The 21,847-nt window shown below is 40.8% G+C and overlaps 14 protein-coding genes across 14 annotated transcripts; 5 read left to right on the forward strand and 9 right to left on the reverse strand.

Moving 5' to 3' along the window:
* Nucleotides 1–737: 737 nt before the first annotated feature.
* On the reverse strand, nt 738–1,778 carry AW171_hschr53011 (uncharacterized protein; the record flags this gene model as incomplete). Its single annotated transcript, XM_018132645.1, has 1 exon — nt 738–1,778. One exon carries the CDS (start codon nt 1,776–1,778, stop codon nt 738–740), a length of 1,041 nt encoding a protein of 346 aa, XP_017988074.1.
* A 440-nt stretch (nt 1,779–2,218) lies between these two features.
* DCP1 (Dcp1p) lies at nt 2,219–2,815 on the forward strand (the record flags this gene model as incomplete). The annotated part of the gene is made up of 1 exon (XM_018132644.1): nt 2,219–2,815. One exon carries the CDS (start codon nt 2,219–2,221, stop codon nt 2,813–2,815), a length of 597 nt encoding a protein of 198 aa, XP_017988075.1.
* A 73-nt stretch (nt 2,816–2,888) lies between these two features.
* On the reverse strand, nt 2,889–4,736 carry SPT20 (Spt20p; the record flags this gene model as incomplete). The annotated part of the gene is made up of 1 exon (XM_018132643.1): nt 2,889–4,736. One exon carries the CDS (start codon nt 4,734–4,736, stop codon nt 2,889–2,891), a length of 1,848 nt encoding a protein of 615 aa, XP_017988076.1.
* Nucleotides 4,737–4,954: 218 nt separating this feature from the next.
* On the reverse strand, nt 4,955–5,644 carry PEX11 (Pex11p; the record flags this gene model as incomplete). Its single annotated transcript, XM_018132642.1, has 1 exon — nt 4,955–5,644. One exon carries the CDS (start codon nt 5,642–5,644, stop codon nt 4,955–4,957), a length of 690 nt encoding a protein of 229 aa, XP_017988077.1.
* A 265-nt stretch (nt 5,645–5,909) lies between these two features.
* PSF3 (DNA replication protein PSF3) lies at nt 5,910–6,470 on the forward strand (the record flags this gene model as incomplete). Its single annotated transcript, XM_018132641.1, has 1 exon — nt 5,910–6,470. The coding sequence occupies one exon, from the start codon at nt 5,910–5,912 to the stop codon at nt 6,468–6,470; it is 561 nt and encodes a 186-aa protein (XP_017988078.1).
* Nucleotides 6,471–6,550: 80 nt separating this feature from the next.
* CTR9 (Ctr9p) lies at nt 6,551–9,775 on the reverse strand (the record flags this gene model as incomplete). Its single annotated transcript, XM_018132640.1, has 1 exon — nt 6,551–9,775. The coding sequence occupies one exon, from the start codon at nt 9,773–9,775 to the stop codon at nt 6,551–6,553; it is 3,225 nt and encodes a 1,074-aa protein (XP_017988079.1).
* Nucleotides 9,776–9,997: 222 nt separating this feature from the next.
* NOP8 (Nop8p) lies at nt 9,998–11,452 on the forward strand (the record flags this gene model as incomplete). Its single annotated transcript, XM_018132639.1, has 1 exon — nt 9,998–11,452. The coding sequence occupies one exon, from the start codon at nt 9,998–10,000 to the stop codon at nt 11,450–11,452; it is 1,455 nt and encodes a 484-aa protein (XP_017988080.1).
* A 131-nt stretch (nt 11,453–11,583) lies between these two features.
* On the reverse strand, nt 11,584–12,087 carry RIB4 (lumazine synthase RIB4; the record flags this gene model as incomplete). The annotated part of the gene is made up of 1 exon (XM_018132638.1): nt 11,584–12,087. One exon carries the CDS (start codon nt 12,085–12,087, stop codon nt 11,584–11,586), a length of 504 nt encoding a protein of 167 aa, XP_017988081.1.
* A 213-nt stretch (nt 12,088–12,300) lies between these two features.
* Nucleotides 12,301–13,602, reverse strand: RPD3 (histone deacetylase RPD3; the record flags this gene model as incomplete). Its single annotated transcript, XM_018132637.1, has 1 exon — nt 12,301–13,602. The coding sequence occupies one exon, from the start codon at nt 13,600–13,602 to the stop codon at nt 12,301–12,303; it is 1,302 nt and encodes a 433-aa protein (XP_017988082.1).
* A 172-nt stretch (nt 13,603–13,774) lies between these two features.
* Nucleotides 13,775–16,855, reverse strand: PEX6 (AAA family ATPase peroxin 6; the record flags this gene model as incomplete). Its single annotated transcript, XM_018132636.1, has 1 exon — nt 13,775–16,855. The coding sequence occupies one exon, from the start codon at nt 16,853–16,855 to the stop codon at nt 13,775–13,777; it is 3,081 nt and encodes a 1,026-aa protein (XP_017988083.1).
* Nucleotides 16,856–17,035: 180 nt separating this feature from the next.
* Nucleotides 17,036–17,470, reverse strand: MDJ2 (Mdj2p; the record flags this gene model as incomplete). Its single annotated transcript, XM_018132635.1, has 1 exon — nt 17,036–17,470. One exon carries the CDS (start codon nt 17,468–17,470, stop codon nt 17,036–17,038), a length of 435 nt encoding a protein of 144 aa, XP_017988084.1.
* Nucleotides 17,471–17,937: 467 nt separating this feature from the next.
* On the forward strand, nt 17,938–19,752 carry EGT2 (Egt2p; the record flags this gene model as incomplete). Its single annotated transcript, XM_018132634.1, has 1 exon — nt 17,938–19,752. One exon carries the CDS (start codon nt 17,938–17,940, stop codon nt 19,750–19,752), a length of 1,815 nt encoding a protein of 604 aa, XP_017988085.1.
* A 122-nt stretch (nt 19,753–19,874) lies between these two features.
* Nucleotides 19,875–20,900, reverse strand: PFA3 (palmitoyltransferase PFA3; the record flags this gene model as incomplete). The annotated part of the gene is made up of 1 exon (XM_018132633.1): nt 19,875–20,900. The coding sequence occupies one exon, from the start codon at nt 20,898–20,900 to the stop codon at nt 19,875–19,877; it is 1,026 nt and encodes a 341-aa protein (XP_017988086.1).
* A 209-nt stretch (nt 20,901–21,109) lies between these two features.
* Nucleotides 21,110–21,820, forward strand: RRP40 (exosome non-catalytic core subunit RRP40; the record flags this gene model as incomplete). Its single annotated transcript, XM_018132632.1, has 1 exon — nt 21,110–21,820. One exon carries the CDS (start codon nt 21,110–21,112, stop codon nt 21,818–21,820), a length of 711 nt encoding a protein of 236 aa, XP_017988087.1.
* Between the last annotated feature and the right edge of the window lie 27 nt (nt 21,821–21,847).

The raw sequence follows: 21,847 nt of genomic DNA on the forward strand, positions 1-21,847 counted from the left end.
ACTTGATGCTTAAGGCGTTTACATAGAGGCTGAGCCGAGTAACGGCGTTGTTTAGTTGCTATGGAACTACTTTGGCAACTTAGGGCATCAATTCGTTGGCTTGTTGCTCAAAGAGTCTTTTAAGCATAGCCATTGCGTTGTTGAACGCGTTATACCGCTCTCTAGAATAACCGTCTCATAAGAAGCAAAGAAAATACAATAGTATACAATTTAGAAGGTTCTTATGGTGGGTTAGATGCTATTAGTCATGAAATCAAGCCAATTATAGCCGTATGCTATTCATACGAGCGCTGCCAAGCCCCAATCTTTAAGAATCAAGCTAGTGGAACAGGGCTGCTGTTAAAGAATTCTAGAGAGAATAGAGGTATTAACATAATAGCCCTGTTATATTTCGGATTTAGATGTCTATACTGTCATTATGTTAGTTACCAGAATTCAATATTGTATGTTATGTTTTATTTACAACTGTGAAAACCGTTTCTGAAGTAATTCCCTTGCAGTTTCAGAACTTCACATAAATGGTACTTAGGACACGAGATTGCCAGTCACTCTAAATAACAACCCACAGCGTAATTGTACTTTATATTTAATCTAGGTGATGTATTAGGTTGCTGAACATTGTTCATGTTCTTGTACTTGACTTCATGATGTCATTTTGTAGGTACTACATACAGTAAAAGAACTTGTTAAAATCTAACATAAATTTAATTAATAACCTCAGTACAAGCAGGAGTTATCTATGGCATTTCGACCTCGACACTGCTACCGTTCTGAGATGCTGAATTCAGTAACGCAGAAACAACAGCTAAGTGGTGGAAAGTAGTTCTTGGGGTGCCCTTAATGATAGACTTGTCCTTCTTCGTGACAGCTTCGTAGAAATTCTCAAATTCTTCCTTCACACCGTATGAGCTATCCTCTTCAATCGTGAATTCTTCTTCTTCTGCAGCGGCCTCAGCACAGTCACCGACCGTAAGTTTCAAACTCACGTTGCCTCGTTTGGATAAATCTACAGTTATGCTACCATTGGTACCGTAAATCTTCATGAAGACCCATTTGTTGGTGGATCCAAAAGCGGATCCGTACGTATAAGTTCCTATAGCTCCAGACTTTAGTTTGATCGTAGAGAATACAATGTCGTCATCGCCGGATTCTTGACGGAGCTGCCTAGTTAAAGCAGAGACACTATCGACTTCACCTAAAACACCAGTTAGTAGAGCTAGCTGGTGAACACCACCATCAGAGAGGTACCCTCCGATATGTTCAGGATTACGTCTCCAACCAGTAGACAAGTATTTACTGCTCGTAACAAAAGGACCAGTGGAATTATACGTGAATCCTGCCACTTCACCAATGCGCTCCAGCTTGCTTCTCACCGCGTCAGCAGTCTTTAAGAATAGCCAGTTCTCAGCAACTGCAATTGGAACACTAGTGTTGTCCGTGATTTTGACAATCTCCCTGGCTTGGTCAAGCTGAGCAGCAATTGGCTTTTCAAATATCATTGGCTTTCCTACATCAACAGCCATTTTCACCAATTCAGCATTATACTGGGCTGGAACCAGCATATCGATACAATCGATATCCTCATCATTTATCAAGTCTTCATAACGGCTGTAAACCTTTTCTTCCGCAATTCCCGCTTCATTTGCAAAGTCAATGGCTTTAGACTTTGTTCTGTTGTAAGCCGCAGTAGCCTTAAACTTGTCCGAAAGCTCTTTTAGGACAGGGAGATGTTTATCCCTTGCAAAAATACCAGTACCAACTATTCCAATGTTCAACATATCTGATCTTATCACTCAATTGCAATAATACAGTAAATGCGTGGCTGTAAGTAAATGAGGGCTTTATATTGTAAGAATTTAACTACTAAATATTTTGAAACGCCCTGTCCAAGATGCTTCATCCTCCCATTACGCGCTCCTAGATTATAATTCAAAAGAAAAAAGCCTTAAATATTAGATTAAAGAGCGACGAGGTAGAGAGCAACGCACTAAGCTATCTAAGCTTCTGATGACTATACCCTCTTCCTTCTTAATGTGATTCTACGTCTTTTAAATATCGCCTGTCACAAATCAGGGTAACCACATCATAAGGGCAGTGTGTTTAATCCGTGACATGGAACATTTTCAAAGACCTATTACTTGAAGCCCAAACCAGTTATTGGCAGGCTGTTTAGTGGTTAACTGTACTCTGAGAGTCTTTTCATGCTGAACATAACGATATGGCAACTACAGTAAATGATAACAACGCTATGACGTTGGAGCTATATCGTAAGGCACTAAACTTTAACGTAATTGGACGCTATGACCCGAAGATTAAGCAGCTTCTGTTCCATACACCTCATGCCACTGTATATAAATGGGATTCAAAGGATAGCAAATGGAATAAATTGGAATACCAAGGTGTTTTAGCTATATATCTGCGAGACATAACAGATGGTGGTGATTTGCCTACACCCTCTAGTGAACAGCAGCAAGATATAAATGGAAGTAATGAGAATAGGAATGCAGAGTTTCTCAAGGGACGTGATATTTACAACTATGCATTAATGGTTCTGAATAGAATGAACCCTGACATTTTTTCCATTGCAATTGCGCCCAACAGCTCAGTTAATAAACGGAAGCTGTTTGCTGCACAAGAAGATGATCAACAACCGCTTGAGCCAATGGGCGTTGAAGTCAAGGATGATTTAGTTATAATTAAGAATTTGAGAAAAGAAGTTTATGGCATATGGATCCATACGCCTGCTGATAGACAGAATATTTACGATTTGCTTAAGTATCTGTTGGAGAACGAGCCAAAGGACTCCTTCGCGTGAATCATGTACCATATATATATTATTACATTATAGGTTTTTTACATTATTGTAACTCCATCCAAAGGACTATTTATTATTTTTGATGATCTACACCTCCAGCATTTGCTGCTGCTGCTGCGGCAGCAGCAGCGGCTTGCTTTTTCTTGGTGATTCTCTTTTTGGGTCCAGAGTTGGCGTCTCCAGTAGCTTTCTTTGAGACTTTTCTTTGTCTTTTCGGTTTCGATTTATCTTCTCCATCAGCAGCGCCATTTCGCTTTCCATTTGTAGGAGTAGCCATGCTCGTAGACATGCCTGTTTCAGCTCCTTGATCATTCTGGAATGCAGATGAAGTCTGCTGTTTCATTTGCTGCGGATTCAAAGACGCTGACATAGATATCCGTTGGTTATAACCATTCGGCATCATTGAGGCGTTCATCGCTTGTTGCTTCTTCTTTTCCTTGTTCAACCTGAATTGCTCAACGAATTTCAGTCTACTGAATTGATTGTTCTCATTATTCACAGTGGAACCCACCACCGCAGCAGCCGCAACGGCAGCAGCAGCAACGGAGTTGCTACTTGACATGCTACTTCCTAGACCTGAAGCGCTTGTACCCTTACCTGAATTCCCACCAGTTCCCATCATCTCAGCTCGTTTCGCCAAGGAAGCAGCCAAAGTAGCATTGGTGGTGGTAGTTGTTCTGCCATTCATAATCATCATCATTTGCTCATATGCTGATGAATGCTGCGGGAGTTCTTCATGTAACTCTACATGACCCACTTTACCTTTGGTATTTTCAGCTTGACATAATTCACGATGAGGATAACTAATAGAATTCTCATCCACAGTAGGCCGGAGGAATTCGTCGTCAGGCAACTTTTCAGAGTGAGTGAACGGGTTCATATGCGTATCCAGTCGCAAGTTACGCTTAGTTATCGCTAATAGTTCAGCTTCCAGTTGTTGGTATACAGAATCAGAAAATCTAGTATGGTCAGCCCATGACAGCATATCATAGTAACGCGTGAGATCGTTCGGCTTTAACAATGTTCTGTACATCCTAGGACGCTTAAGTGTGCTCACCTGCTCCTTAGTGGGATTAACGGTCTTTGCAGAGCCATCTGTACTGAGTTGTGGTTGCCCAGTATCTGTCTCAGATTTAACACTCTGTTGGTTAACCTGTGAGGGAACATTAGCAGATGTAGATGCATTGGGAGATTGCTGCTGTTGGCGTTGCTGACTAGTTTGCTGCTGACCCTGCTTCACATCAACTGTATTTGTATGGTCATATACCTGCAGGATTAAACACCCCTCGTAGAACTGCACATTACAGTCCCGTAAAACCTCTATAATGGCCTCAGGAATAATGCCTCTAGCAACATATTCTAAAAACTCTTTTAATATCTCGTTATTCTTATTCAGAATAAGTCCATCAATAGTTCCCTGCGGGGTTCTTTGATGTTGCTGAAGCCGAGTATTTGCCGGAGCACATATCTTATAGTTATTCTCATATATATGAAACTCGAAACTCGGCTTAAATTGCTCGTATTTCTTAAGAATAGCATCCGCATCCTCTGTGAACTGGTATAGCCTTTTTGGCTTCCTATTAAGCGTTGTTAAGAGCTGAAAGATCTGATTCTCAAAGTTCTGCTGCTGTTGCTGTTGCATTCGTAGCCTCTGTTGCATCATTAAACGTTGCTGGACCTGTTCATTGGCCGATGGTGCTCCAGACATGGAGGCCTGTTGCTGTTGCTGTTGCATCTGTTGCTGTTGCTGTTGCTGCTGTTGTTGTGGTTGTTGTTGTTGATGAGCATTAGCGTTGTTCACATTGCACGATGGCATACCGACATTTATACCTTTTGTAAGAGGACGACTAACATTTCCTGGAAGTCGATTAGGGGAACCCTGACTATTAACAGGGATTCCTAACCCTAAATTGGAGTTCATGGTCCACTAATCCTTTCTTTAGGAGTTTAAATCATCATCTGAAGTTTCATTAAAAGTGTATCTAAGAAGGGTCTAACTTAATTTTTATTTAAGCCTTAGAAACAAAATTTAAGCATACTTACGTTGCTATATACCACTTTGTGACTGTAATATTAGCCAACTAATGATGCTTTAGCACCGTACATATTATCGCTATATACTCACAGTAATTTCGTTAATTAGGTCGCTTTCCATAGGTCCTGAAGGCCGAATAATGAAGTTGCAACACCCGCGAGGCCAATGGAGCCTTCTTGAGAATTGAGGTACTGCAAGTTGTTCAAAACAATGTACATGTCGAGACCATCCCAAACAAGTCTTCTAGCGGCCTTAAAGCGTTCTTGGTAGGTAGCTTCCAGTAATTTCGCATCTTTCTCATCGCCTTCGCGTAGAAGCGAGACAATGCGCTTTTGAGATACTTCAATTGTTCTTAAACTACCGAGGATTCCGCTCACAAGTGCTCCAAACCACATCCAGTTGGTCCAGCGAGGGAGGGTTTTGCCCGTAAAAGGCGTTACTGGAATTAACTTGAGCATGCGCAACAAGTTAACCTGGTCCAGGGTCAAGTAGGCTGCACTGAACAGGTTTTTAATAACATTAGCCCAACGAAGCACATCATCGGGGCCTATTTTGTTATCGTAAAGCTTTGCAGCAGTCCTCAAAAGGTTTAGTGGCTTCAAAAACCTCAGTAGTTTTCTTGTAGTGGTAAACTGCACCTGCAACTGCTTTGCCAATAGCGACTTATACTGGAATCCTAAGAAGCGACATAAGTACTGAATCAAACGGAAGGCCTTCTCTCTACCTGCTGTAGTATCTAAGAACTGAATGAGCCTGGTGAGGCTAGGATGATATACAATATTGTCACAGACCATCTCTCGGGTTGATAATGGCAGCTAAAAACCTCAAGCAAATCCTAGGGTCGATTAATAGATGTAGTAGATCTTAAATATGCCTCTCAGCTTGAATAATATCGGTTGCTGAAACTTCTATGTCCGAAAGGTTGCGGTTTTAGGTTATAGCCGGGGAGACGGATAGTTTGGTGGGGTTGGAAAACAATTGGTCATCATCATCACCAGTAAAGGCACTCATAATAAACAGAACATTAATCACAATCCAAACAATCTGCATGCTCAATCAATGGGATACTACGATATAGATGATATATTGGCCGAGAATACGAAGTTTGCATGCAGCTTCAACTATGAGATTCCTGGTTTAGGCTATTTAGAGGGTAGTAATGGTAAACCAATTCATAAAAATGCCAAGGTAGAGCTTCCGTTCTGGTTGGGGAACGTGCTTGCAATAGTTCCAGGGGACCATGAGCATGAGGATGAGGAGCCTCAGCCGTTTGTGCAACTACTTGCCCCCGAGATATTCTCCAATAGGGTGATCAACGCTATTAAGGCAAATCCTCGTGGACTGGACATTCATTCCATAAATGGGCATTTTTATGCTCTGGCAGTGAAATGGGCTACTTTATTCTCTGATGCTGAGCTAGTGCAGGTTTTAAGTGATATGATCTTGGAGAGGGCACAGGAGATCAATAGCCATGCTAGTAGTGTATCATTGGACCCAGATTTAATGTTATCAGACACTACTGCAAGATTTCAGTTAACTCTAGATGAGTTTGAAAAGAATCTCTACAGAGTTACGCATGATTCGTATAAGCGAGCCAAGCTATGGCTGACGAAGAAGTAATATATAGGGCATATACTATAACGTAGTATGAAAGATGGTTTTATTTTAATTAAGTTAATTTACACTACTAAAGACAGAAACTAATCCTCCTCCCCGGAATTAGGTGGTGTCTCGGCCACCGAGTCTTCTTCGTCGCTGGTGTTGATAAATTCTTCAGAGACGAAGGATTTCTTTCCGCGGGCTAACTTGTTAGCGGCAGCATTATCATCCTCGTCATCGGATAATACTGTAGCGGCGACACGACGTTTCTTAGTAGGGGCAGCTTCTTCGCCAGCTTCGGTCTCCGCTGCGGGGGCAGCATCGGTTTTCTTGGTCCTTTTAGTGGACTTTCTCTTCTTCTTCTTTTTTTCGGGCTTGTCATCTTCATTCACAAACTCATCGTCGGTGTTCGCTAGTTGGGCGTCGTCCACCATACCTTCCAAAATGGCACGCTCTTCTATCAACTTTTGGGCCTCTTCTTGCAGCTTCTTAAACTCAGCGGCTTGCTTTTCTCTCTTGATCCTCTCCTCTTCCTCGAGCTTCTTTTGCTCTTCAAGTCGCTTTTGCTCTTCTTCCTCCATTGCCTTCTTGGCCTCAGCAAGCTTCCTGTCCTTCTCTCCCTCGTACTGCTCCTGTTCCTTGATACAACGTTCTAAGGCGGTCTTTATGGTACCCTCTCCCAGTTGTATACGTTGCTTTAGCTCATCGCTGGACTCGGTTTTGCTTTGGGTTGATGCCAATTCCTTTAATAATTTAACGGCTTCCGATAAGCCAACGGCGGATTCCTTCAATTGGTCCAAAGTCCTGTCTTTTAGCGTGGCTCTACGCAGGAATTCTGCAATCTGGAGCTCAACAAAGGCAACATTAAACATTAAGCTGGACACTAACTTGCTATTACGCTTCGCTTGCTCTAGCTCAAAGGCTTCCTTCGTGTATGACAGCGCTTTCTTGAAACAGTATAGAGACTTCTCTTTCAAACCACGAGAATACCAGGCAAAGCCTAGAAGATTTAACACAGTAGAGTTGTTTTCAGGCGTTTTAAACCTTGTTAAGACAAGTTCATAGTTTTCAATCGCCTTTGTAAAATCCTTCATTTCTAATAGACAGTTTGCGAGGTTCATATGTACGTCCTCGATATCCATAGTGTCTCTGACCTTACGTAATATTTCTATCCCTTGGTTATATCTCTTGCTCTCTGCAAACATAATAGCCAGACCTTGAGCAGCAAAAATATTTAGAGGATCAATTTGAAGGACCTTTTGGAACAATTGTATAGCCTTCAAGAAAGATTGCTTTGACTTTTCCTGCTCCTTCGCATTAGTATACTTCCTGGTATCTCTAGCAATTGTCAGATATAAGTTTGCCAGGGAAATCAAGGCATATAGGTCATGTGAGTCGTACTTCGTTAATGTTTCCCTGTTGTGCTTCGTCTCTATGTTTTCGCCGTTGGAGTCCACTTTCGTAGTCGATACGTTCTTAGCATACCAACTGTAGAAGGAACGAACCTCTAGATCACTTTCGTTTTCCTTTAGAAGTTGCTCCAACTCATCAGAGTGTTCGTCAGCTTTATTCTCAAGGTATTTTAAGAATATAGATCTGATCTTAGCGTGCACGTATCCTGGATGTGCAGTTAAAATTTCCTGATACAATGATGAAGACTTTTTAGGATCTTCAATTTCGTTTGTACGCGCAATATTGTACTTAACGGTTATACCTTCCGTTAACTCTGCCGGCGTACCCGCAATTGCAGCTGACGCTTCCTGGAGTTGCTGGTTAGCGGCTTCCTTATCCCCATTAATGAAATGGAAGCAAGCTAGATTGTTGCGTATTTCGACAGGAATAGGATCACTGCTATAAAATTTCCATTGTTCAACAGCCTTTGAGAGATACTGCAAAGATACCTTGTATTGTGCCTGCAATTCGTGGAGCTCTGAAAGTACAAGATATGCCTTCAAAGTAACTAGTTGATTTTTCTTAGCAGTAGTCAATTTGACATACTTTTCAAGGAAACCAATAGACCTTTCAATTAGACTAGCCTTCTCCTTAGACGTAAGGGACGAAAACTGACTTGTCTGACATTTTGCGAAGTACAGTAAACCCAGGATGTAATTGAGCTCTTGGGTACCCTCATGCGTCTTGTAAATATTTTCAAAAGTGAGGATACTCTCTTCCACTAGCTTATTTTGGATTTGGGATTGACCCAAGCCAAATTTAGCAAGCAAATTGTCTTCATTCTTCCTAAGCGCTTCTTGGAAGAGCGAAAAAGCTTTACGGTAATCCCCCTTTGCATAGTAGGCCCTGCCGCACCAGAAAACAGACTCAGATACAATACCACTAGCCACTACTTGAGAGTATTGAGAATGCTGATTTTCATACACAGCTATTACATCATCGTATTCCCCGCACATATAATAATAAGTCTGCAGCAAAGTGAGAAGTACTGGGTTATGAGAGTCTTCCGTATACAAGTTTTTCAGATCCTTTAGAACTTCAGTAAAAGCATTAGTGAAATATTCGTCATTTTCAGAATTCGTGATTACATTACGGAAATCACCCAACAGAACGAGGATTCTGGCAGCCTTGTTTTGCGGATCCATTTGAAGTGCTCGCTTCCAGGATCTAATCGCCATCCCAGGATCCTTTAGCTGCCAAAAACACAAGCCAATTCCAACACGAGGGTCCGGTTGTAAAGTAGGATCCAAAACCAGAAGTTCTTGGAATACTCTTAAAGCCAAGGAATAATTCTTTTTCTGATATAACAGCTTAGCACGCATTAGCAAAAACAGTACATTAGATCTAGATGCCTTTCCATCCCTCTTATCGTCATCTTGAGTCTTTCTAATGAATATTTCTACCGTCTCAAGTGCCTTTTCGTATAAATCTCTCTGGTAATATAAGTCAATAGTAGCAAGCATATTTCCTATCCAAGCTGGGTCTTGCTCAATAGCACTCTTTAAACTCTGTTCAGCTTGTACCAAGGCCTCTTCTCTACGAGTGACATCTGTACTATTCATTTTAGCCTGTTTTAAATAGGCCCATGTTAGAAAGCTGTACAACATTGCTGATTGAGGTCCTTGAAATACCTCTAACGCCATTTTAACCAATGCTGTACCAGCGTCCACCATGCCCTTATTACAATAAGCAACTGCAATGGTAAGCCAATGCTCCTTATCAGAGCTTTCTTCCACGAGTAAAGTTCGTAAATCAGCAGGATCTTCAGGCAAGTCATTCTCCAAATCAATAGAAACGACTTCTTCTGAGTCTCTGAGAGGAATATCCAAGGAGGTAGCGCACTTGGCCCTAGGGTATTCGATGACAGAGTCCATAATGCCTTTAAACTGGATAAAAAGGGCCCTTATTTACTCCAACGCTAGCGGTTTACAGCATATTTTAGTCTATAACTGTTGAAGCTTTAATTTGAAAACCAAAATTTGAAAATTCAATCTAGGGGTGTATGGGTGTCAACTTCCATGAAAATTTGATGTAGTTAATTACAAGCGGTAGCTCATCGGGATCAACAATAGTATTGAAGAAGTGAAGGGTGGAGGATGTCATTAACGAAGCGTATATATGTTGGTAATATTCATAAAAATATAGAGAAGTGCACCGAAGCGTTGTATGAGCGTTTTAAGCAATTCGGCAAGTGTATTAGCCCGAGTTTTGAGTGTCACTCGACATTTGCATATGTTACAATGGAGTTCGAAAGCATTCAAGACTTTAACAAGTTGAAATCAAATTTGCATAATGTGAAGTTTATGAGCAATAGGCTATGTATTGATACAGCAAAGGAGACATGGAAGGAAAGATGGGAGCGGGAGAACCAGGACACAAAACTCGAGTCTGCGAAGGAGCGCGAGCTTTTGAATCAGCAATGGGAATATTACAAGCGTATTCAGAATATAAAGATGTCATGGGTTGATAGACGTGATGTAATGCTGGGGAGAATGCGCAAGACTCCTAGGGATAAGTACAAGTTGAAAAAGGCTACTTTCAGAGTTAACGTAAAAGGGCAGCTGAAAGTTTACAAGTGCTATAAGGACAAGTTGTGGGGATACGAGAGGAATAAATTATTGAGTGATTTGGTGTTTAAGTTTGTGCAGAACTACTGGAAGGATTCCAATAATCATATCGTGGATAAGCTAGACTATAGCAGGGCAAACAAATTTTTAGTGCGTAGGTTTGCTCCAGGTGAACAGGCAGCATCGAAGCAGCTTGCTAATGGTCAAGAAGCAGATGATGTTGAGGATGACTTAGCATTGGAAGCACAGAAGAACACTGACATTCTTTCTAGTGTGCTGAATAATTTTGATTTTGCAAAGCCATTGGATCTGGAAGAGGCTGATCTTGCTGGCGCGATGTTCAATTCTCAGCCTTCTAACAAAAGGGCCAACATTTCGGACTACAATAATGATTCAGAGATTGAGGTAGAAGGTTCAAACGACTCGAAAGAAAAAGACCATGTGCATTCAACTAAGGAGACACTATTCGACAGAGAACCAACTAACAATGATGAAGAGGAAGAGGAAGAAGAAGAAAAATTTATGCCAACATTCGGAAAACCCCAGGGTAGCAGTGTAAAACCTCAAAATGTTAACGACACTGAAACGTTAAGAAGCGTGTTTAATCCTCAGGCAGATGCTCAGACAACATTCAGACTACTTACAGATGCAGATGACACTATTGATTACGACAAAAACACTCCTGAAGAAGATGTTATACAGCCTACGGTAGAAACAGGATCAGCTACAGTCTCACCGGCCTCTTTACAGGCTGGAAGGGGATTGTTTTTCCCTCATTTCGAATCACCGTTTTTAGCTGCCCAAAGTCAACTAAGCAAGGTTCAGAAGACTTCTAATATCGAAGACCGTTTTGCATCTTGGGAAGAAACCTTCTGGGATAATAGAGCAGCTTGGACTCGCCAGATGAAGCTAAAGAAAAGAGATGCACTCTGGAAACAAAAGAAGAAGTCCGGCAAAGGTCTAGGAAACATAAATTTACTATAGAAAAATAGCACAATATGCAATATTTATATATTCGTTTGTTTAGGGTGTTTAAACTCCCTGATGATTATGAATCCTCGAAGAATCACTTTGATTATTCTAACACGAAATCAATCTGACCTAGAGCAATTGTTTTAGCTAGAGGTCGTAGCTTTGTCACCAAACTTACAGCCCATTTCTACTGCAGCTGAAGCCCAATCAATTCCGTGATTGTGCATTGCTTTAGCTTCGTCCAAACCAGCTCTTTCCAAAGCCTGTAGTTCAGTCAAACATGTTAATATCCCATATATTACTGGTTTATTCTCTTTGAGTTGTATTTGCATCAATGAACGGGTTACGGATTCTGCGATATATTCAAAGTGCACAGTACTACCCTTAATTAAAACACCAATAGCAATAACAACATCAAAACGCTGAGAAGCTAGAGTTTTCTGAACTGCAAGAGGTATTTCATAGGATCCTGGTACTGATATAATCTCTATAGATTCATCAAGAACGCCTAATTCTTTCAGTCTTCCTACTGCGCCGGTAACAAGCGCGTCTATAATCTTTGCATTCCAACGGGCATGAACTATAGCAACTCGTAATCCATTGCCATCATAGACCTGATCTGGTGCACCTACTCCCTTAATTGCCATTGATACTTGCTGAACTTATTCTAGGTATATTTATACATAAGCTATAAAGGAGGTATAAAAATTTTCAGAGCTTATTAATTTCACTTAATCAATTTAAAGATATAATTACTAATTATTACCACATTTATTTATCTTATATTAAGTTTCGAAAGCTTTATATAAGATATTACTGTGCTCCTTGGTAACTGTTAAAATAGCATGATGTGTCTCTACTCAATAGAACTCGTTTTCTTTCTCGACAATTTGGTCTCTTGCATATTGTGATCCACCTCGTGTATCTTTTGCCTCAGCTGTATCTTCCTCAACGTCTCCTAGATCTTCCGGATCTCTTGGAACATGATTCTGTTGGACACTAGGTGCATATTTTGTGTGCTCTAGATTGCTAAAGATGGATGTTAGAATCTTATCCAAATATTCCGGTGTGTTAACGTTAAACATGTTGGATGGTCTGACATCGAGCTTATAATCGGGCCCATAGTATTCATAGTAGTCGTTATAGGGTAGCTCCTCATCAAGGATAACGTTATTAAGAAGACCGGTTTCGAAAGCCCACGTACGTGCAACGTTACGCATGGTATAGCCACCGCCGCCGACCACCATCATAGGGATGTTAAAGGATTTAACGTAGTTGACACAGTTAGCATGACCTCTCATTGATAGATTAAAGCAGCCGAGACGGTCACCGGAAAGCGAATCACCACCACACTGTAATACAACAGCGGACGGCTGGTACCATTCCATGATTTTTGCAATGGTGGGCTCAAATACAGATTTATAAGTGGCGTCATTGATACCGTCGCGGAGGGGAACATTCACGGAGTAGTACTTACCTTTTCCAACACCCGTGTCTCTGAGTTCACCTGTACCGGGGAAAAACTCACCGTACTTGTGGAATGAGCAAGTCATCACACGATCCGTGGTATAGAAAGCCTCTTCAACACCGTCACCATGATGCACGTCAATATCAATATATAGCACTCTGGGATGGTATCTAAGTAGCTCAATTATCCCTAGTACAATATCATTTAGATAACAAAACCCAGATGCCTCCGATTTTTTGGCATGATGTAGACCACCTGCATAATTAATAGCAATATCACACTTCCCACGATTCAAACGGGCTGCACCTTCCATAGAACCCCCACCAGATATAATACAGTATTCATACAAACCGTCAAACACAGGACAATCATCTCCAACATTAAATTTTACACTTTCTTTCTGGAACATATCCAAATTATCGGGAGTAACACGAGATAGGAAATCGATATATTCATCTGTGTGAAACTGACACATTTCTTGCTTTGTAGCTGGCTTTGCTCTATATATTTCCATCTTCTTATAAAGACCATAGTTCATAACTAAAGAGTGGGTCATTCTTATTCTATGAGGTTTCATAGGATGGCCGGCGCCATAGGCATAGTTACCAACATCTGCATCATAGAAGTAAGCGACTCGCTTCTTCTGACTTTGATTAACAGTCAGTTCATCAAAAGGTTTCTGGACATATACCATAATATCAATGAAGCACTATTGGCGTTTAGATCAATGGTTTCAGGACGACTATATCGAGGAAGTTATCCATATTATTTTCCAATTGTACTCAACATGTGAACGTATCATACTATACGTTACCGAATACCAAGGTTGAGTATATACGATATATACAGGTAGGTTAAGGTCTATCTCAGGTTGATTCAAATCTAGATTTGATAGATAAATAATGATTCAGCTCTTCTTGTGATATACTGGAAACTAGCGCCTTCTGGGCATTTATAAAGTCCTCCATTTTAACGACAATGCGGGAATCGGATTGCTCCGCAACAGTGTCAAACCAATAACGTACGGAGTAATCTTTATTATGTTCAGCATTATATGCTGCAACCTTTTTATCAACTTCGGCAGCTGTTCTGGTCATTGCGCTTAACATTGCGTCTGTACAAAGTGCGTAGAAATCGGCCCCTGTATATGTAAAGGGACACACTTCAGCTACTTCTTCAAGGTTGGTATCATCGCTGAGAGTGAAATTCCTAGTTAGTGATTTTAGAATATGCACTTGCTTTTCATTGGTGTCAGCGATACCGAGGTACAGCAAGCGCCCGAATCTTCCTGGCCGCAGCAATGCGGTATCCAATAAATCGGGTCTGTTGGTAGCGCCGACAACAAATACACCGTCACTGCTCGAAGACAAGCCATCGAGTTCCGCGAGGAGTTGGGAAACAATACGATCCATGACTCCCCCCGAGTCGCCCTGATTTCCTCTCTTGGGAGCAACGGAATCTAGTTCATCAAAGAAAATAACACAAGGTTTTGCATCTCGTGCTCGTTGAAAGACACGGCGAACATTTGCTTCGGACTCACCTATGTACATGTTCAGTAGCTCTGGACCTTTAACACTGAAGAAGTTCAGGGAGAAATTGGTGGCAATTGCCTTTGCTACCAATGTTTTTCCTGTTCCTGGCGGACCATAAAATAGGATACCATTTCGCTTTCTCATGCCGTTTGCAAATAACTCTGGGTGCCTCAATGGCAGGTCTATTATTTCCATAATTTCGTCTTTGACGTATTGTAGACCTCCCACATCCTCCCAGGTAACGTTGGGGATCTTTGGTGCACCTATGGATTCGGAGTACTCGTTTCTAGCCTGTGCAATGGCAGTAGTCAAGTCTTCACTCATAATCTGTAGCATACCTCCATCCCACAACTTTAAACTCTCATTTTTTATGTACCGCTGATAACAGCAATTCTTTGCATTCGCAACAATTGAACTAATATCGTTGGGTGTTAGACCTGCAGACTTTAGTGCTAGCTTGGATATGGCTATGTCTTGAGACGTAGCAAAAGGGATGCTAGTTTTATAGTTCAGGATCGCAGATGACAAGTACCAGCGGAATATTTCGGCCCTCTGGTACTCAGTTGGGACTGGAATTTCTAGTTCAAACCTTATTTTCGATCTTACAGAGTCTGGAAGAGTAGAAATATCATTTGTAGACAGTACAAATACAGTCCCTGCATATGCTTCGCCATATTCAGTCACAATTTTCGATATTTCTAAAGCCATTGTCCTAGCAGATTTAAAACTTGCTTGGTCTGCCATGGCATCCTCCTTTTCCAGGATCGCATCAATATGCGACAGAAACACAACTGCAGGCGTTGTGTATGGCAAAACGTTTTCAATCTTGGCACGTAACAGTCCCACAAAATTCGAAGTTGCATCAGAAGCGTTTGCATTAGGATCTAATAGGAGACAGTCAATCTCAATTAAATTGATGCCTAATGAACGGCATACAGATCTCACCAAAACGCTCTTACCCACGTTCGGAGTCATAGAATGCAACAAAACAGACGCCTGAATTTTAATGGGGAGGGAAGAGCACCTTAAATTAGTTCTCAATATGTCACTGAACCTTTTCGCATAGTCAAATACTTCATCGGAGTACTGGAAACACGGTTCCAGTCCAAAATAAGAGACATAGTCACAAACAGATAGCGGGGGAACTGATATGTTAGTGACACTTGAAGTAGCTAACATAGTTTTCTTGCTATCAAGGCGGAATGCCGTTTTGATTTCGGCGTTATCATCGAACTTCGCAGTGTCAATTCGAAACCACACAAGCTTATTATCATTCATCTCAGCTTGCGAATCATGCGAGGATTCATCAAAAATCACTGCATAGTTTGAATCAAATGTGACGGGAATCAAATCGCCTTGGAAGAAGATCCTGTCTTTTTCCGTGATAAACCTTGTTAAATTATGGAGGATAATCTTCTGGTAAGTAGCTTGAGAGTTTTCCCAGCTTCCCACTCTTGAAACCGTCACCGACCCTGCTATCGGGATCGCTTCAGGATTTTCATCAACCTTCCTTAACTTGACATTTAGATTCTCTGCAAAATTCACTACAAGTTTGGGAGTAGCGTAGAGGATGCCCGATTCAAACACATTCGGTGATAGAAGCACAAAAAGCTTTCCGATCCTGCACTTGTTCCCATTATCTATGCAAATACTCGATCCACTAGAAACTGAAAGCTTCACAAGGGTTTCTGCCGTTGCAAAAACAAAGAGAGAATCATCAGCAGATAACTCAGGCTCCGGTGTAAGAAGTGATTTGTGTATTGGATATGGTAGGCACTTCATTTTCACGGAAACAACACTATCTTCCATATCATTGTCACTGATTTCATTCAAACCATCAAATAAAGGTACCATTGGCATCTCACAGTCACATTTAACAACCGTAACCGCCGTAGATGCAAATTCAATAGTGCCTTGGAAATGCGGGAAACAGTCGATAATCTTACACCAAGGATCAACAATCACTTCTCCAATATGCACTACTGTCTCCTTATCCTTGATATCGCCCTTGATCTCAAGGAACTTGAGAATATCCTTTTTATCCAACGAAGCCAACTGATCGTATAACTCACGCTGAACCTCCACGGTAACACCCCTTAGGACCGGCGGATTGTCATACACAACACTAACCTCACAAAAATCAATAATCGGTGACTGTAGAACAATTCCTAAGCACCTAGTAGGGATAGCAATAGTATTAGCTTCTAAACTGTCCTCAATTGAACAATTTAAGACATAAATTCTGGTGTTTTGCTCGTAGCTCGGCAACCTCGCCTGTACGTATAACACTTCTTCAGCTAACAAATGCTCAGGTTTACCACCAAACAATTGTAGAAACACATCCCTAGATAGCCTCGTCAACCGCGAATCATCTTCGGAAAGTATCAGGTTGGTCCTAACCGTTTTATTGCACATTTCAATATCGCTATTCAGACTACTAAGCTGTCAGAAGAGAACTAACATCACTAACCCCCGAAGTAAATAAATTCCTATTTATTTACCCCACTAATATGCCAATTAAAACAGAACCAAAACACCTATAGTACTACTAAGGCTATTAGGTCTATATAAACATTACATTCATGCTAAAATACATTAGTAATTCCTCAATAGTGAGCTTTTTTCTAGTATATCTCTTGCTTCGTTAACTTTCATTGCTAGGTAAGGACTTCCATCTTTATCCGGATGATTTTTAATCATACAAGTCCTATGCTTACGTTTTAGCATTGCCATGTTCAAATGCTTGACCTCAGATGCAGATATGTGCAATATCTGCAAGGCCTCTGCTTCAGTCATTCGTTTGTTGAACCCTCCATAATACTGTTCTAGACTATGCTGAATGTCTTTCGGTAGCTTAGATCGATATTTGTAAGGGTATGTCGGGTCTATATGGCGGTTATACTGCAAGTTATTCAGCCTTGCTATCATTGCCGGGGTTAGTTTTTTATACGCATTCCATGCTTTAATTCCTGACTTTGTTGTTAATGCTACTATTGTAATACCTGTAGCGACTATGAGTGGTAAAACCATACTACAATAAGGTAGGCTTAAACTTAATTATAGAACAAGCTGACTTGAAGATACTATCGAATGGCTTGCAGGATAATATCAGGAACTTAACCTTCCACGGGGTTGACAGTAAAATGGGTTTCGCCTAATGTTCGGCTTTGATTTTGATTAAGTTTTTAACTAGCCAGCCCTTTAAAATAATTGAAATGGCTGGGCGGTTCCAAAAAAAAAACACATCACTTCTCAATTGATCCTCGAGCAGGCTTGGATACCTCATGAATCATTAATGAATCGGGAGAGCTATTGATTGGCTACCAGCAATATGACCCAAGCAATTTCTGATTATAGTCTCGACTTTCAAGTTACTAAGATGATGAATTGGATATAAATGGAGGCCTCTTTTGATAACATTAGCTTGAATCGTATGGTCTTGAATAAGCAAAGTGAATTCGGATTAAACTCGCTAACACAAATTACTAGAGTTTACTATGGTTTCTGTTAGAAAATTTGTTGCTGCGTCGGTTACTTTGGCCGGCACTATTTCTGCTGCCTATGTTAATAATACTGGGAACAATTCGCCGTTAAAGCAATCCGCAGTAACTAACGTTAAGTTGAAAGATGTCTTGACAAACAGTCAGGCTTCTTACAGCAAAGATAATTGGTTTGCATTTTCGTTCGAGATCGAGAGAGGTGCTGATGATTCCAGTGTCTCCATTACGGTTCCAGATGATTTTGGTAGTTTTCCAGTTGGTCCAATTGATCTATTGAATAGAGATTGCGAAGTGGTTGGTTCTGTGACCAGTAATAAGAATGAGTTTACTGCTCATTTTGATGACAATGACTCTGTATTGGGTGCTTTTAACTTCCTAGGTAAGTTGACAGCTAGTGGTAAGGATAAGATCTCAGTCCCCGGTAAGGCAGACTACCTATTCCCTACCAGTTCTTCAGGTATTATTCTATCTACAATTGAATATCTAGAGAGAAAGCCTACTGAGGTAAGATCATCTGCTGGTGTAGACGACGAAGGCCGCGGTTGGTTTATGTTGCAAGTTCCATTGTCATTGTACCCAGGCGAGATGGAGTTAACTGCCAAGTCCTCCGAAAACTTCAACTTTGACCCTAAAGCTACTGAAGTTACTCTAGTTACCTCTGTCAACGACCTACAGGAGCCAATTGCTTCTTTCCCACTTGGTGGTGTTGATCAGTCAGCTGAATCCGGCTTAATTCAAATGAGAATCCAAAGTAAGATTTCTGGCGGCAAGTATTTCCGCATCAAGTATTATATCAAGGATGCTTCTTCTACTTGTGTCCAGGCTGCTCTTCAATTGAAATTCCCTAATACTGAGCCTCTTAAGATTTCCGAGACATTATGCTTCAAAACCGGTTCAAATGTTCAATTACCAGCTCAGCCAGGTACCTCACCTATTGCTCCATTTTGTGCAGGTGTGAAGAGAAGTGCAGCATCTAATACTGGACGTGTGAACTCTAACCATACCACAGCTTTACCTACACAAGCTAACTATACCGTTGTTGGTCCTACTCTGTTGCCAAATACCACTCTCCTCCCTCGCTCAAGTGAGTATTCTCTCCTACCAAATGTGACCGCAATCCCCCACACCGCTGCAGGTAACAATACCGCTGCTCCTATTGCTACTCCATGTCCTGCAACAAACGCTACTCTTGCACCAGCTGCAGGTAATGCTACTGTTGCACCAGCTGCAGGCAATGCTACTGTTGCCCCAACTGCTGTCACAAAGAGCGCCACTACTCCCCTCACATCTGCCCAAGCAGTAAATTCCACAGTGGAACCAGCTGCACCAGCTCCATCACCTAAACCTGCCCAATCTAGTCAAAGTATTGAATGGTACTACGAAACCGTGTACAACACAGTCACCGAAACTTCCACAGAAATCAACTGTTCATTTGTTTATACCGGTACCCATTCTACCAGCTACCATAACACTTCTTCCACTACACCATACTATGAGAGTACTAGTGAACCAGCACCATATCCAGTAAACACAACAACCGAGGCCCAACCATCTTCCTCAGAAAGTAAATCTAGTACAACTCCATCGGCGTACGTATCAATCCTCACAACTCCTGAGGAAGACTTGGAACCTACACCTCTTCCAACACCATCAGTTAGTTCTAATGTGGTGACCTCATACGAATCCAATACGCCATCTTCAACACCCACCTCTTCTACCGAAGATTCTGGAAATTCATCGTCTGACGGAGCAGGAATGCTAAATGCAAGCGCATCTGGTCTATTGATCGGTTTGTTGGCTATTCTCCTATGATAGCTTCAAATTAAAATCCCTTGGATTGATTAAAAGGTAATTTACGCAGATTTGTGTTTTAGATTTAGGTAATGTGTAATAATAGTTAGTATATAAAATATGTAAGGTAAAATTAAATTAATTTAAACGAGATCATCGAGAGTCGGAGTCAAAATTGGAGCCTTAACGTCAGAAGAAGCCCTGCGTCTTGTTACTCTTTTCATTAGTTGATCCTGCAGAAGCATGCTTTCTTGAAGACTGTCGTTTACGTTTGCATTTACCTTAAAGAAAAGTCCCTTTCCCTCCCATGGATCTCCGCTCTCGTTTGATCGCTGAACGCCAACTGGCAATAACCATTTCCACCAAGTATTTCCCATTACTGTAGCCCAATTTGCCTTACAGGATCCTAAATCAAATGGATTCTTCAACATCGTTGACCGTCGATTAAGGCTGCTATTATAAATTTCAAAATCTCTCTGTTGGCGTTCCAGCTTAAATCTTTCGTTCGTCGTCTGATTAATAGTTATCTGGTAAACAGTAAAGCTGGTGAATGCAGTTATAGAAATAAAAATCCCAACCGATAGTAACCACACTAGCAACAACTGTAGATCTAGGTATTCATTCTCATAATGGTTATTCTTAAACCAACCAAGCAAATGAGAGCCAGAAGCCACAAAGCCCCATGCAGAGTATAATGTCACGTATATTAAGAACTGTAAGAATATTTTCTGATTGTTATACCCAATGCAAGAAGCAAACCATGGGCAATGATGGTCCCTCTTCAAGAAACATTTATTACATGAGGAACAGTGATGACAACGATCTGGTTTCCACACTAAACATGAGGAACAATAACGATAGCGTCCATTATTTTGTAACGTGATTGAATTCTTCGTTAAAATTTCAGGCGGAAATTCAGTACCTCTCTCAGCAGCCTCCAAGCTTTTCAAGTGAAGTATTTCATAATCTGCTGGACTACCTGCACCAGTTTTAATTACTTGAAAATACGCATAAACCGAGAAGGATATTAATACTGATGTTATAACCGCTCTAACGGCAATATTTATGTTGTCGACTTTAAAGCAGATTACCAAACCAGTATAAAGCAGCAAAAAAATAACTGTAGCTCTAGGAAAAGTAGTTTGAATTATTTCACATAGTTGCAGCATTATCCAGAACCTATAAAAACTTATAGGTTGGCATGAGTGGATGGGTTCACCTCAGATTATATGTTAACGTAGTACGTTTTCAAAGTTTCTTAATTTTTCTTTTAATAATGTTTTAATATTGTGAAAAATTAACTCTTCTTCCATCCCGCTAAAATGCACAAAGACATTAAGCTTCTATAGCTCTTATAAGAGGTTTAATAGTGTTAAAAATGGCTAATTTGGTTATACCTGGTGATAGATTACATATTGAAGAAAACAAGCAAGTCTCTGCCGGCCCTGGTGTGTATTGTGATCCAAAAACTCAACAATTACGACTTGTAAATGCAGGACTAGAGGTGGTTAATGAGACTAAAAAAGGTCAATCTGTTTATATTGAATATAATTCTAAGAGATATACTCCAGCTGTTGGTGATTATGTTATTGTGACTATAATTGCTTCGTTTTCCGATAGCTATAAAGTGTCTTTGTCGAGCTTTTCTACTCCCGTGGTGCTCTCATATATGTCATTTCCAAACGCTACCAAGAAAAACAAGCCTACTTTGAAGGTTGGTGATCTTTGTTATGCAAGGGTTAGTGTTGCGGAGAAAGATTTGTTAGCTGAACTGGAGTGCATGGACTCCACCACAGGAAAAGTTGGAGGATTTGGTCTTCTGGAAGGAGGAGTTGTGGTTGATGTACCGCTGGCTTTCTCTAGGGAGCTACTTTTTAATAATGAGTATCCGTTGTTGCCAATGCTAGCGAAATATACACAGCTTGAAGTGGCCATAGGCGTTAATGGGAAGATTTGGATCAATACTGAGGATGTACGAACTACATTGGCATGTTATAGATCTATCAAGGATTGTAGTACTACCACTGAGTCCCAGTTTAAATCTGTGATTAAGACACATTTCAAAGGATTAATAAATTCTGTAGAGTAAATAATGTCGTATATGTATATATAATTT

The sequence above is a fragment of the Eremothecium sinecaudum genome, chromosome V (genome assembly GCF_001548555.1).
Source record: "Eremothecium sinecaudum strain ATCC 58844 chromosome V, complete sequence".
NCBI lineage: Eukaryota > Fungi > Ascomycota > Saccharomycetes > Saccharomycetales > Saccharomycetaceae > Eremothecium > Eremothecium sinecaudum.